Genomic DNA, 15,644 nt, shown 5'->3' on the forward strand with positions numbered 1-15,644 from the left:
TTCTTTGACATGAAATCAGAGCAATCCACCATCCAGACATGGATGCTGGCGAACACTTTGAACTGTGATGCGTCAACAGCGCCCCTCTGTGGACTGATGCGGTAATAAATGCAATACCTTGAAAAAGACTTGTGCGCCGCAAAAACACAAAATCCTACCTGGTATTTTTTTTTTTCTCCCCTAGATTCTCATGCAAATATCTTAGTACACTTGAAATGAGACAAAACTGACTTACAAGCAACAATTCATCAAAAATATATCAGCTGTTTTAAGTAAATAATTCCTTAATATTGATTTAAAAATAATACAAGCTCTAATGTCAGTCCTAACTGATTTTGACAAGATATTTTCCCCATGTTGTAAAAAAAAAATTAAATAAATAAATAAATAAAAATAATAAAAATTGTCCAGTATTCCGACTTCCTCCCACGGTTCGTACTGTTGGATTCATTTTTTCTCTAAATTTCCCTTCGATACGAGTGTGCGTGTTTCTCACTATGATTATCTGGTGACCCGTCGAGGTCACCAGATCTCACTGGAGATAGACACCAGTCCCTTCACAAACCTGCAACATAATTCATATCACAGTGGGCTACATTGATCATTTCAAGTAACACGTCCACAAAACCAAACATCTCTACAGTTGTTGAAGTGGCTGTGGGTTGAAAGGTTGCTCTGCGAGATTAAAGGATTTCTCAAACATGCATGGAATAATCAAAGCAACACGCCATGTATGTTTCTGATGAAGGAATAACATTATATCATTATATCATGACCAATGTTTTTTTTAGCTTTAATAATATAATAATAAAAATTGTGTACTTTTTTGTGTGTGTGTGTCAGTATGTAAAATATTTTGAAGGTGTTGGGGGTGGAACAGGGGTTCTCAAATGTCCAATCCCGCCTCCAAACTAAAGTTCCTGTCTGGGGGAGAAGGGCCTCCTTCTCTGTGCTGTCCTGGCTCCGGACCCCATCATGGGACCCCGCAGCGCGCTGATCTGGACATGTCTCTGGCTCACTGCGGGCTTCTGCAGGCCAGACTCCAGTCTGAGTAACTCAACTTTGGTGCCGTATGATTTCCTCTTCGACGCGGCGGTGGAAGCCTACTACAAAGGGGACTGGCTGGCGGTCATCCTGAACATGGAGAAGGCCCTCAGGAACAAAGCTGCGGTCCGAAACGTGAAGGTTCAGTGTCGGCTGCGTTGTGACAACCAGTCCGCTCTCGGCGAGCCTTTGCGGGGCTTGGAATTGCCAATCCCCGGTGCCGGTTCGGTGGAGGATCTAAGCTTTTTCCAGAACATTCTGAAACGGGCAGACTGTGTGAACTCGTGCGAAACCGAGAAACTCGGTTCTCCAACTTTGCATCAAGTCAGCGAGGAAGTGGAGCTGGAGTTTGGGAAGAGGACTCCGTACAACTACCTACAAGTGGCCTATTTCAAGGTAACTTCATGGTCGGATTGTAAACTTTCTGCTTGATTATGGATTTCATATTTTCATTCAGAGCTGAGACAGGTCTGCCTTGTAGACACCCAGCCCCCTCCTTCGGACGGAGACTTCTCTGCCACGTCTTAAATTGAATTCTGCCTCTACGCAAATCTGACGTTGGGACGTAGAAGTTCAGCATTGTGTAGTTTGAAGAGTCGAAAATAGCGGAAACGCTGGAGTTTGTAAAAATAACTGTGCGCTTCTTGGTAGTCGGTCGTTTCATTTTTAACTATTTTCAAGGCTTCTTTAGGTTTCTATGAAGTGAAAATATTCTGTGTTACCCATTTAAAACTCGGCATTATTTTAAAAACTGCACACAATCAGATGTACAATAACACAACACACGTTGTCAGAAATAATATCAGTTTGGCAAAATGCAGAAAAATATGTAAAACAAGACAAAACTACATTCCTTATTCATCTTATGGGACCTCTGCATCCATCGATTTGAGTATCTGTCTGTATCTATGATATAGACAAACACAGTTGAAGCCAGAAGTTTACATACAGCTGTTCAGATCTTCTAACAGCTTCTCCACAGGACTGAGATCAGGACTATGCCATGGCTGCGCTAAAACACTCACTCTGTAACCACTGTGACTTTATTGTCCATTTTTTTTTAGATCCATCTGTACTCAAGCTTTAACTTCCTGGTTAATGCCTTTAGATGTTACTTCAATATACAAAAGACGAACATGTATATAACAGATGTAACTTCAATATTCCCACATAATGTCCTTTCCTCACGATGCTATCTGTTTCATAAAACATCCCCACAGCATGAGGATGGTATTGCCTGTCGTACAAGCGATCCCCTCTGGTTCCACTTTAGTCTCATCATGCATCCAAAAATGAAAGTCTTTGTCTCTGTGTGCTTTTGCAAACTGCAGTCGGACTTTTTGACGTTTCTTTTAGAGCAAATGCTTCTTCCTTGCTGAGTGGCTTCTTAGCCCATACTGGTATAGAACAAGTTTCACTGTGGACACTGACTGTCTTACCAGCTTCAGCCAGCATCTTCCATTATTCTCTGGCTTTTGTTCTGGGGTCGATTTGTAGATTTTGGACCAAGACTCGTTCACCTCTGGGACACAGAAGCCGTCTCCTTCCTGAGCCGTCTGATGGTTTTACATTCCCATCATGTTAAACATCAGCATGTGAACGTTGTTCCCAAGGATGAACCAGATTTGTGCAGCTCTGCGGTTCTCTTCCTGATAACTTGGCCGTCTTCTTGTGACTTTCCAATCACGTCAAAGCTGAAAGCAGAGTGCTCCAGGTGTGGCTTTGAAATACATCCACAGGTGTGCCTCCAATTAACTCAAATGTGTCAGTTAACCTATCAGCAGTTCCCATGGCAATAGCAATCACCATCTTGGATTTCTCTCATAGTCTAGAAACATGGTTATCATTCTGTATGTTGACTTCTGATTTTGAAGACATTAATAAATAAGTCTCTGACATATTCTATCTCTCTAAAACGAGAGACGTTTGGTCTGATTTAACCTCAGACAGTGAAAAAAATAGTTTATATATATATATATATTTTTTTATTCGGTGTATGTAAACTACTGGTGTTAACTGTACCTGCAGGGTTTTTCTGACCCACTTAAATTTCTATGGCAACTATGAAATTTGACACCTGCTGTCTGCTTACCTTCATCCCATGTATTGACTACCTCCTTGGCAAACGTAATCATTTCCGTTTCCATAATTGCCAGTACATAGACATTAATGTTTTAGTTCTACTCAGACTGATGCAGGGCTTTTACTGTGCTTCTCCATCTGCTTTGTGAATTTATTTCACCAAGAACGTCCGGTGAACAGAAGTGATCTGTGTCGTTTCAGATCAATAAGCTGGACAAGGCGGTGGCAGCTGCCCACACCTTCTCCCAGGCCAACCCAGACCACCTGGAGATGAAGCAGAACCTGGAGTACTACAGGATGATGGCAAGAGTAGAGGAGGAGAACTTCAGAGATCTGGAGGCGAAGCCACACATGGTGAGAACTAGAGATGCACCAATCCTCTTTTTTCACTTCTGATATTTAATTATTATTTAATGACAAAGAATTAGACTGAGGAGGTCTGCTGTTCCATCGGCAGTTGGCGGTAACTACGGTAGTTACATTTACTCAATTGCATTTACTTGAGTAACATTTTCAAAAGAGTGTACTTTTAGGTGTATTTTTTTACTATGCTGTGCTTTTTTTCTTGAGTCATTTTATTATGAAGTGTCTCTACTTTTACTTGAGTAAAATTTCTGGATTTTCTACCCACAGAATGGAAAACAAACACGTTTTAATCAAAACATTACCAAACAGACACACAGCTGCAGTTTTTGTTGGTTTTGTAAGTTTTTTTATTGAGTGAAACTGATTTGGAAAACGTTTTTTTTTTTTTGTCATGTATATGAATTATTGTCATTTATGTCCTTATTTCCACTTAACTTTATATTTCGCTCCTTCTGGTGATGTAATTTTTAAATAAATTATTTTTTACTCTTGCTTGAGTAATTTATTAGATCGTTACTTTTTATTCTAGTGAAATATTTTGTTCATATTTTACTTGAATAAAAATATTTAGATGTAGTTCTACTCTAACTTGAGTCTAATTTTTGGGTGCTCGGCCCAACTCTGTAGATCAGACACATACCTGACAACCGATACCCAATCAGGAAATTGTTTTCAAAATCGGTAGCGGTAACATGGAGTCTTTCCTCAGGCTGAGTTTCTGCTGGGGAAGAGCTTCTATAGCGACGACTCTTTCGGACACGCAGCCAAACACTTTGAGAACGCCCTGGAGGAATACTTCACCGCCTACAAGGAGTGCAGAGCTCTGTGTGAGGGGGGGTACCGCTTCGACGGATACGCCTACATGGAGTACAGCGCCGACCTGTTCCAGGCCGTGACAGGTGAGGCAGAGGAGGTGAAATGCGTTTGCACGCCGCGGTTTCATGTTTGATGGCGCTCATGTAAATGCGACGGTTTGTTGTCAGATCACTACATGCAGCTGCTGAACTGCAAGCAGCACTGCGCCGTGGAACTGGCCTCCGCTGCTGGCAGAGATGCTCCTTTCGAGGACTTCCTGCCCTCTCACTTCAACTACCTGCAGTTCTCCTACTACAACAGTAAGTCTGTCAGCCTGTTGACGTGAAATAAAGCCTGACTTGAGCAAATGTTGGTGTACAAACACTCTAGTGCAGCTGATACCCGTTGTGTGTTTTCACATTTTGTCACGTTACAACTAGAGGTGGACATCTATCGTATCGTTTATCGTGATAAATTCCTTACTGTGACGGGATTCTGATTTATCTTTGTGATAAAATCCAGTCAATGATGTTTAAAAAAAAACCCAACTGAAACTGTCGGCATTGTGGGGATTTTTTTAAAACTATTTTTCTCTACTGTTTGTCAAATAAAAGCATCGAGGCATATCAGTAAGTTTGAAAATAGGATTAAATGCAGTTACTGCGTACAGCGCGGTGATGCAGAGTCACGTGTCTTTAAGTGACTGGCTTCTCAAACGCATGTGTTACAATTGGATATGTATTTCTAGAGCAGTATGGAGCCTAAATGTTTTGGAGAACTATTCGGTTTGAATATCTGTAGGATAAAACGAATCGTCCTCACAAGCTGAGCGATCCGGACAACTTCTGCCAGGCAGAATGGGCAAATATTGCTTTGTTAAAATTCCGTCCTAAAATTACAGTAAGAGTGTTTAACTTCCAGAAGTTAACCTAGAAGTTAAGGCACTCATCAGCACTCATGTTTTGCTGAAAACTGTTCCATTCAGAAAGCTTGAAATGAGAAAATAAAACTCCCAACCCAGCTCAACCCCAAGGCAACCCGACCTGACTGAAGCAGATGATGCTGATGCTCCTCCCCCCTCTTCCTTTCTGCAGGTGAGAAGTATGAGCAGGCCGTAGAGTGTGCTAAGACCTTCCTGTTGTTCCACCCTGAGGACGAGATGATGAACCAGAACCTCAACTATTATTCCGCTGTGCTGGGTGAGGAAAAGGCCGCAGCCATATCAGCCAGACAGGTACTGCTACATTCACAACGCTTGGCTTGATCGATTTTTATCAGTGTTACCGCTGAAGGACAGGAAGGCCACCTTTTTAAAATGTGCCGACAGAAACAAAATACCAGTTAACTCCCCATCAAGAGGCAACTTCGTTTTTTTTGAAAATCGGTTAAGTTTTGGCTTGATGCTCATCAAAATGTCATGTTCTTCAGTTGCAGTATAAAATATCTTTTTTTGCATCAAAATTTCGATGTGCTTATCAAAAGAAATAGTCCTGAAATGTTTTTTCTTTTTTAATTACCTATGTATTTTTCTAGAGTAAGACAATCTGAACCTTTGAAAATGTCTTTGTAGATCAGAGTTTGTTTTGGCCTCAGTCCTACACTGCAAAAACACAAAATCTTTGCAAGTATTTTTGATCTAGTTTCTAGCTATCAAGTAACTTCTCAGAAAGATACAGCAGCTTGTTTCAAGTCAATAATTCTTTAATATTGATGAAGTACTAGTTTCATTGGCAGATTATTTCACTAAAAAATATCCTGTTATAATTGAAATAATCTGTCACTGGAACAAGTAATTTTTCATCAATATTAAGGAATTACTGACTCAAAATTAGCTCAAATGTTCTGCTGAAAAGTTATTTTTAAGTTAGTTTTGTCTTATTTCAAGTGTAAGATATTTTCATTTGAAACTAAACCAATACTACTTGGTAAGATGTTGTGTTTTTGCAGTGTACCTTCAAGTTTATCACTATTACTATGAATTTAGGGCTAAAGAGTTTGGCTCTCATCTAACGAGCAAAACATTTTGAACCACAAACAATAGTAAAATGACTGATAATTAGCTGACTTTGTGTTTATTAGATGTGTCACAAGCTTGGATTTGGTGTCTGCTCTGTAACCAGGTGGTGAAGCAGTACATCCAGCAGTCCATACTGGAGAAGGAGCTGCTGTACTTTGGATACGAAGCTTTTGGAATCACCTTCGTAGATCCGGTGAGAAGACAAAAACGGCCGCATCCCGTTTTGCCTTATCGTTATGGAACGCCGATAACTGAATGTTCTCTTTCTGCCATGTAAATGTAATGTTGTCACTGCAAGGACACCTGGACTCCAGAGGATGTGATGCCAAAGAAGCTGAGGAACAAACACAAGTAAGACTCACGGCACTTTGGCAAAATGAGCCAAGCATTGCATTGCATTGCAATGTTAATTTATTCTTGACACTTCTATTACAGTAGGTGGGTTTTCAATTTGCATGTCTTAAGGATGGGAATTTCTTACTTTATTCGGCAGAATATTTGCTACTGCAGAAAGCCCATGTGTGTTAGACTTGAACCTGCAGAAACGTTTCACGCAATCTTGCTCTTAATGGGAAGTTTCAGGAAACAAATCAAAAATGTGTAAAATTACACAAAGGTACTAACACCAACAACCAAACAGTTCATCAGGTATTTGGATACTTTTGTTAAACTGGCATCAATTTTCCCACCACAATTACATGTTTGCTGCGAAACGTGCCACATCATGTGGCACTAATGTCCACATCCAACATATAAAAATGAGCTGTGATGTAAAAAATCGTTGAATTAATCTTATTTAGTAATTGGTACGTCGTTAACTAGAGTATACACGCTCGAAAAGGGCAATTTGCTGAAAGAAAAACACACTCAGAGCAGTAGTGAAGCCAAAAACAAATTATAAAACAAAACAAAGCAAAAAAAAAAACCAACAAACAACAACAAAAATATATATACACTAATACACAATTTACATTTAAGACAAAACGCCTTTCTCTGTAAGCATGTTCTGCCCAGAACTCTTCAAGTGGCATAGTTTTAGTTTCCCCGGGTTTCTGCTCCAGTCGACAGTGAATTCATGGAATAGAAATATGCCTTTTTTTGTCCCACACCGGGGACATCCGAATGCCAATTGAATGAGCATTTTAGTGTATTTATTACATTGTCTAAGAAGGATATAGTGGTTTGTCGCGTCCTTCTAAGCTCCAAAACCAAAATTAGTCCAAAACCAACTGTCAGAAGAATTGATAGTTGCGGGCCTACACACAAGCTCCTGCAGTGTGAGTTATGCTAATCTCCATCTGCTCCTCTGTCACTCTGGAATGACTGCGTATCTCAGAGCCGAGAGAGAGACTGCGGCGAGGATCACGGAGGAGATCGGAAACCTAATGAAGGAGATTGAAACTCTGGTTGAGGAGAAGAAGAAGGATTCTTCGGACATGGCCAAGATAATCGCGCCCCAAGAAGGTGACCGTTCAAACGCCAGAGTCCACTGGGACCCTTCATCCGAGAGCTACAGAAATGTACTGTGACCTGCTTCCTCTAGGGGGTGCAGTGCTGTACGATAACGTCAGAGTTACCATGACGTCCAAGCAGTTGAACGGCTCTCAGCGGGTGCTGCTGGACGAGGTGATCAGCGACGATGACTGCAGGGAGCTGCAGCGCCTCTCCAACGTGAGTCCAAGCGAAAAGGAGCTTCGTCCTGGATGGCTTTTGTGAGAATTTGACCAAAAGAGTGTCTCACGTCAGCGTAACGATCCTACACTCCTCTCCCAGGCTGCCGCTCTGAAAGGCGACGGCTACAGCGGTCACCCATCCCCACACACACCTAGTGAGATGTTCCAGGGGGTCACTGTCCTGAAGGCTATCAAGGTCTGCAGCGCCACACTCTGTCACACAATCACAAACATGTTTTATTTTACAGAGTAGTGAATGACTGGGTTGTAGAAAACATATGGTCACCTTCTTGAAAATAATGGTCATTATTGACAAAAGTGATTATGGTAAAAAAGAAAAAAAAAAAAATATATATATATATATATATATATATATTTTACCAATTTCACTTTTGTCAGAAATGACTTAGGCCATTATTTTCAGGAAACTTATGAATTACATAAGTTTTATAACCTCATAAGTTTCATGAAAATAATGGCCTAAGTCATTTTTGACAAAAGTGATTATGGTAAAAAGAAAAAAAACAACAATCCAAAAAAAAGCTCTTTGTTTCCAATATATGAGACTCAGGTTATTATTTTAGGATATGATACATAATTATATATTTTTAAAGTGTGTCTTCTCACCTGATAGTCCAGTAAACTCGGTTTGATTGGGGACCAAAGTTGCATTTTCGGCTGGTGCTGTTCACTTTCTCTCTACAGTACATTGTGTCAAACGATTCAGTCATTACAAACCTGTTCCCCTCCTCGCCTGTGGTGGCGCTGCACCAAGAATCACTGAAGGAAACGACACAAAAACCTTAGAAGAAAACATGAGCGCAACTTCAACTTCCCTCTTCACTAAATGTAGTGTGGCACCAGATTCTAGAGGTTGTAGTATTTCTCTTTTGTCCTTGGTAAAATACCTCGAGCCATTTCTCACCACCAGCATTAGATTCTGACGTTTGTTTTGGTTGCATTTACCCAGAATGCCGAACAGATTTACACACAAACTTCTCTCTGCGTGTAAAAGGCTTGACTCGTTGCATGCTGGCCGTTATATTGTGTTTTTATGTTTCGCAGCTCGGCCAGGAGGGAAAGGTTTCTCTGAAGAGCGCCCGTATGTTCTTCGACCTGAGTGAGAAAGTCCGCAAGGTGTTGGAGTCCTACTTCCTACTGGACACGCCTCTGTACTTCTCCTACTCTCATCTGGTGTGTCGCTCTGCCATCGATGGTGAGCTCAGCCACTAGGGGGTGATCATGCTCTCTGTCTGAGACTTGCACAGCTTACGGAAAAACCACTTCCAGTTTCTAGTGATGAGACTAGTTCAGTCTAATGTCAGAGTAAAGTTAGATTTTTTTTATGAACAGTAGTGCAGGGTGTGTTGTTTTAATGTGGGGGTTTTTTTTGGTTTATAAAGCACAAACTTTACTGTTGTCACCAGTTAATGACAGAGTTTATGAACGTGACCAAGCCTCAAATGCCAGCTACTTCCCATTAAAACACAAAAGTGAAATTACCTCCACATATAAGATCGTAGCTCCACCATAATCAAAGACAACACTTACTTAAATAATTTGGTGGGGATTGAGTCTAACATAGTAAGACTGACATGAAGCTAATATTGATGCAGCTACCACAAATCTGCTGCAGAGCAGAAAATGCAGTGACCTTAAACCTAAACGCTGCAAATATATATGCAGCAGATATATGATCTAAGCACACCAGTAAGTTGACATCTGAATGATTCAAATAAATAGGGTTTAGGAGTGGCCTAGTCAAAGTCTGAAACTACATGAAATTGAGATTCTGATGCAGGATCTTACAGAGACTTTCCTTTATCAATTCACCCAGCGTGGCTCAATTAATACAATTCTGCACAGAGGATTGGGTCAAAATTTCTTCCTGGCAAAGTAAAACATGTGTTACCAGTTAATCATAAACACTTTATGGCAGATATTAGGTTGACATGCAAATCATTTGTTTTCCAAATTTGCTTGAATAGTTAACTTCCGTTAATAAAGAACATGATAATGTGAAAACAGCATTTTGTGTTTCCTCAGATTATCTTAACTTGATATTTAAATGAGTTTTATGTGCGACATCTTAAACATTCTTGCAAACCAGGTGGGATGATTTCATTCCAACTGACTTTTGAAAATATTTTCTGTCATTTGCAATTTATTTATTAAAAAGGAAATTGAGCAAAAAAAATATCTGATATGAAAATATCCAGACAAAATTATGCCAGAAGGCATAAAAAAATTATATTTTCTCTGCAACTTAAGAAGAAAATAAGGTATTTAATGTTAGAGGTGTTTCTCATAAGCTAATTTTTAGTTGAACCCAGGTTTTGCTGCAAATTTCTGTACTTAGTTACGGTGAGCCAAAAAAAAAAAAGTAGAAGCAAAAACGGAAGAAATATGTAAGCAGCAAAATACTTTTCCATGGCACTATTGTTACTCCACCTGGATTTGTCAGCCTGACGCGCTGTGGGTCAGAGGTCGTGTGACAGTGGGATGGTTAACTTGTCTTTCTGCCGCCGCTCATTCAGAAAAGCAGGAGGACCGGAAGGACCTGAGCCATCCTGTTCACGTCGACAACTGTGTCCTGGTTTCCGACCTCAATCAGTGTAAAAAAGAACCTCCTGCTTACACTCACAGAGACTACAGGTGAGGTAAAACAACAACAAAAAAAACATTCTGAGGAGACCTTTGTGTTTTTTGTTTTCTGCCTAACGTTGCAGTGTCGTTCTTTCAGTGCCATCTTGTATCTAAATGATGACTTTGAGGGAGGAGAGTTTATTTTCACTGAGCTGGATGCAAAAACAGTCACCGTAAGTAATAGTTCCACTTAAACACATCATCTCCACAGCAGGGGCCGATGGGAAAATGAGTGACACTAACTAGGGGGCATTTCTGGAAGATTAGTGTTCAGAACAAAAACATGTTCTCGATTGAGTTCATCCAGGTTAAAATGTTCGTAGTTCACCATCTACCGTATTTTGAACTAAGTTCACAGATCCAACTATGACTAATTCTTTCTGATTTCAAATAAAGTGTGTGTATTTTGTTAGTGCCACTGCCTGTCCTTTATTTTATTGTTCCCCGTTGTCTTTGCTCGAGAGTTAAATTCCTAAAACATGTCTTATTTGCATATTTTAATACGTTCATTCACAGAAAAGAAAACTTGGACAAAAAAGTGTCTGTTTTAGCTGCTGTCTTTAGTGCGATCATTCTTAATCCTCTTACTAGCATCAATATGACGCAGATGAGATTTGTCAGGAGTTTTCTTTATCCCTTTAAGCTGTTATTGCAAAGTCAAAAACCCACCGTAATTCAGAATAATGGTCAAAAACTGGAAGCAGAAGTCGTCTTGGACATAAAGTACTTTTCACACAATTATTTTACAATTATTAAACTATGCAATGAAGAGAAATTTAGGGCACATAAATGTATTTCTTATCCAAAGTTAAATATCCAAAGTTTACCCTAAAAGAAACGGCTTAAATTCACAACATATCACTACACCACCAATGTTCTCAATATCTCAAAAATGTGACCTGACCTCATGAATGCAGTGTTTAAAATGTGTTTGTGCACAACACTGAAACAGAACGAGGGGTGAAGACAGTGTCCAAAAACGCTTTTTATACTGAGGTCCACTTAACCTTGTTGTAACTACAAATGTGAAATTCAGCAACATTTACTACGTTTTGAACTTAATGGCCAGAATAATAGTTTTAAGCAATACTAGGCCTCTATCTCCAAACGAACACTCTTACAAACAGAGATCACACATGCAGACTTAATGGGATACAGTTGCTAACTACGCTAACTATTTAGACTAAACAAAGTGACAACGTGCTTATTACTGCAGAAATCACTAGAGAAAAGAGAGGGGGGAAAAGAAAGCGAGAGAGGCGGGAAAGGAAAGGAAATAAGAATGGAGCAGAGAAAGAAGCACAAGAAAGAAAAGACCCTAGCAGTCTGCTTGTGCACCTGCAGAACGAGAGAAAACAGAGAAACCACTGTGAGAACTCACCGTTCTAATTTATTAGGGCCGGGAGTTTAACACGTTAATTACGATGAATCAATTCTGTAGGTTTTTAACATATTACAAATTTTAACGTGTTTAACCAAATTTTTTTTTATAAAAAATTTTTTTACACACAAAAGTCCAGACTCTGAACTTTTGTATTCATGTGTTTCCGGTACGCACCGATCACAGACGTCCCCGATGCTAACGACGTCGGCGTCCACATCCACATTTCTGAAGAAGTTTCATGAATGATCAGGAGTTATTGAAACACTGGAAAGACGAATGGATAGACTATCACTCTGCTCCAATCTGATGATTAAAATAATAAATAAGATTGGAAACAAAAAATGTATTTTTTGTCACGTGTCTGTTTAATCTATAATTTAGCAACAAAAAGGGATTTTGAATTCAAAATGTTTCTTATTTTGTCAATATATTTTCATTGCTTTGCTAGTTACAGACCCTGCCATCAAGTCAAATTTTAAAATGTGACTGACTGATGGCCACACTTTTCAGATTTTTGTAAGCACATAAACGTGTCCTTTATCTCCTTTATAGTGCAACGTGTGACGCAATGGTTCATCACATACAATCCTAATATTATAAATAGATGTAAAATGCTGCACTGTGACGATGTTAAACGTGCTGAGCGCGTGTCGCCTGCGTCGTAACGTTTGTCTTCATGCCCTCTGCAGGCCGAGGTTCACCCCCGCTGCGGCCGCGTTGTCGGGTTCGGAGCAGGGAAAGAAAACCCTCACGGCGTCCGGGCCGTCACTAAAGGTCAGAGATGTGCGGTGGCTCTGTGGTTCACCTTGGATCCCACTCACGAAGAAAAGGTAACGCATCTAAGACTCGTCCGCTGACTTCGCTCAATGTGAACAAATAAAAAAGATTTATTTGAAGGTGTTCTTTTAAATTTGCCTCTTTTTTTTTTTTTTGCCCTTACCAGGAGAGAATCCAGGCTCAGGACATGCTGAACATGTTTTCCACACCTGTAAATGAAGAGTTCAGCCAGAAAGAGTCACAGGACTCCGGCGAGTCTGTGCCGGCTGCTTCACAGGCTGGCCAGTTGGCAGCGGATAAACGGGAAAAGAAACTGGACGCAGCTTCTGCCGGACAATCAGCCGATCGGCTAGAGGGCACGGCTGAGAAAAAAAGGACTACCAAACCTGCTGCTGAGGCCAAAGCTCCGGCAAAGGCAAAAAACAAAGCTGGAGACGCAACCAAGGCCGCAGCTGCCACCAAAGCTGCAAAACAGAAAGCGAAGCAGGGCAATAAAAAAGGTGCAGCTCCTGCCGCTAAAAAGACGATAAAAGGTTCTTCCAAGAAAGACTCAATGTCAGCCTCTGAGAGCAAAAGTGGAAAAGAGGAGCTGTGACGTGTGCAGGTGTGAGTGTGTCAATGTGGCGTCTACTTTTTTTTTTCTTACTTCTCAAGGTCTTCACTGTGGATGGATGAATAAAAGAAAATGGCGTGTTACAATAATTGGATTTGCTTTAGAATGCATTATTGGGCACCTTTCATCGCGGGAAAAAATGCAGTTTTGCGAAATATATTTATTTCGATACGGCTGAGAAACCACATCGTCCTAGCACAAAAAACCCGCTTAATCAAAAGTTTAAAATCAAGAATTAAAAAAAAAAGAAAGAAGTGAATTTAAAAGTACTACGTAAACTTTCAGCAGGGACTGATCAGATTTCTTTGGGTCAGAAGAAATGCTTAGAGCTTTTCTTCAAGTTGCCTCCATGTTCAGGATTTATTAGCACAGCTGGCGTCTACTTTAAAAAGTAGCAGTTCAAAAGTCAAATTACAATTCAAATTAGCATGTCAAGAAACAGACAGAGGAAGGTCCACTTTTGTCTCATCTGTCAGCAGAATATTTTCCCCAAAGTCTTGAGGATCATCATGATATTTACTGGGCAGATGTGAGATGAGACTTCATGTTCTTTTTGGCCATCAGTTGTTTTGGCCTTGAACTAGGCCGTTGCATTTTTCTCCAGTTGTGGATTATGGCTCTCAATGTGGTCTGCTGATCTGAGTCTTAGAAATGACTTTTCTAGGAAAGGTTTTGTTAAGTTTCACCAGGTAAATTGATCTCAGCTTTCTAAGAAAAAAGCAGATAGTTTTTCATCAAACACAAGGAACACTTACTTTTTCTTTTTTTTTTTTTTTTTACACAGAACCAGGTTGGTTTGGATAGCTTTTTCGGTAACACTTTATTTGGTGTGCATAAGACTGACAGGACACTGTCATAAACATGACATAACAGCTGTTATGAACATGAAAGAGTCTTTACCTGCAACTTCATAATGCATCTTTAAATGCAAATATGCATTCAAAGATGCATTAAAAGTGTCAAATTAGCATTATTTAGTAAATAACAAAATTTTTATCCAAAGTTGCATTAAAACTTCCATTAAAAGTGTCATTATTTACTGAACAACACTTAATGACAACAGTCATAAACATTCATGAAGAGTCCTTCATGTTCATGACATGTTATGTTTTGTTTATAATGTCAGCTTTTTCTCTTTATGACCAAAATCATCTTTTGAAAACCGAGAAGGGAAATCCTAACAACTGCGCAAAACTGACACCACTCCATTTTTGTCTACATTTTGTGAAGAAGGAAGTTGCGCTCGGTGTCTTCTTCAGAGGTTTTCATGTCATTTCCTTCAGCGGTTCTTGGTGCACAGTTGAGGGCGGGGTTTGGATCGTTTGACACAGTGCAGTGTGAAAGCGAACCACACCAACCGAAAATGTAACAAACTTTGGTCCCCAAACAGAGTCTACCAGACTATCAGGTGTGAAAACATCCTGCGTCTGACAGACGAGACTCGTCTGGACGTATATTTTATTTTACTGAGCATGACTGTACATTACTTCTATAAATGATTTTGTTTAGCAGTGCAAAACTTGTGGTTGGTGAACTACCAAGAAAACATCCACCAGCTATAACTTATGCTAATAAACTGAAGATACTTTATGAAAGAGTTCTGCAATGGGAAGTAAAGTGTGTAGGTGTGTACTGGTTCCACTGCTGGCCTTACAGATAAAGTCCATGTCATGATTACGAGTCAGCTTTGGCGTGTGAGCCAAGTGTTCAGTGTAACTTTCCTTTAACCCTGTTCAAACACATAGTCGAGTTGGTGTACACACCCACCAACTCAAGCAGTAAGCTCATAGAACAGCATCAAGTCTATCCATCATTGTAGACAAAAGCAGAGTCTGTCCAGTCCCACTGCAGAGATCTCTGATGAATCTCTTTAAGGTACTTTTTTATTTTAGTGTGATTGAGCTCGCAGGCGTACTCATGAAGGTCAGATGGAGTCGGCTGTCGCGCGCAAGACGACCCTCCCACAGCAATGAATACATGAGCAGGATCCCTCCGCTCCGCTGCAGCGTGCGCACTCGTGTCCTGCTGTCAGTGCTTTCTTTGTGTCATCTTTCTCCCCTTCGTTCGCAAGAGGGAGAGAGGCGCACACAGGCAACTTTGTTTTTCTTTTTTGTTTTGAGGCCCATGGATTCACCCATTGTTTCTGCAACACAGAGGAGTGGAGAAGAGGGAGGGTGGCCGGTGGCTGAGTGGGTCAGCGTGTGTACAGTAGACAACGGGGATCTACTCCGCGATTGGCACAGCCAT

General features: G+C 40.4%; 1 protein-coding gene across 1 annotated transcript; it reads left to right on the forward strand.

Moving 5' to 3' along the window:
• The first annotated feature begins 911 nt into the window (after window positions 1–911).
• p3h1 (prolyl 3-hydroxylase 1) lies at window positions 912–13,705 on the forward strand. The gene is made up of 15 exons (XM_028003767.1): window positions 912–1,440; window positions 3,328–3,480; window positions 4,202–4,391; window positions 4,476–4,607; window positions 5,382–5,521; window positions 6,408–6,497; window positions 6,603–6,655; window positions 7,641–7,768; window positions 7,848–7,975; window positions 8,078–8,173; window positions 9,043–9,193; window positions 10,515–10,632; window positions 10,721–10,796; window positions 12,697–12,837; window positions 12,951–13,705. The coding sequence occupies exons 1-15, from the start codon at window positions 976–978 to the stop codon at window positions 13,377–13,379; spliced, it is 2,490 nt and encodes an 829-aa protein (XP_027859568.1). The 5' UTR covers window positions 912–975; the 3' UTR covers window positions 13,380–13,705.
• Window positions 13,706–15,644: the final 1,939 nt, after the last annotated feature.

This window comes from Xiphophorus couchianus, chromosome 20, assembly GCF_001444195.1.
Source record: "Xiphophorus couchianus chromosome 20, X_couchianus-1.0, whole genome shotgun sequence".
Classification (NCBI taxonomy): domain Eukaryota; kingdom Metazoa; phylum Chordata; class Actinopteri; order Cyprinodontiformes; family Poeciliidae; genus Xiphophorus; species Xiphophorus couchianus.

What these genes read in the sequence shown, in the direction of transcription:
- p3h1 (XM_028003767.1), top strand. Translation starts at nt 976, where the DNA reads ATGGGACCCCGCAGCGCGCTGATCTGGACATGTCTCTGGCTCACTGCG. An exon ending in AAGCTGAGGAACAAACACAA is followed by an intron (nt 6,656 to 7,640) that starts GTAAGACTCACG and finishes TGCGTATCTCAG; the next exon opens with AGCCGAGAGAGAGACTGCGG. An exon ending in ATCCCACTCACGAAGAAAAG is followed by an intron (nt 12,838 to 12,950) that starts GTAACGCATCTA and finishes TGCCCTTACCAG; the next exon opens with GAGAGAATCCAGGCTCAGGA.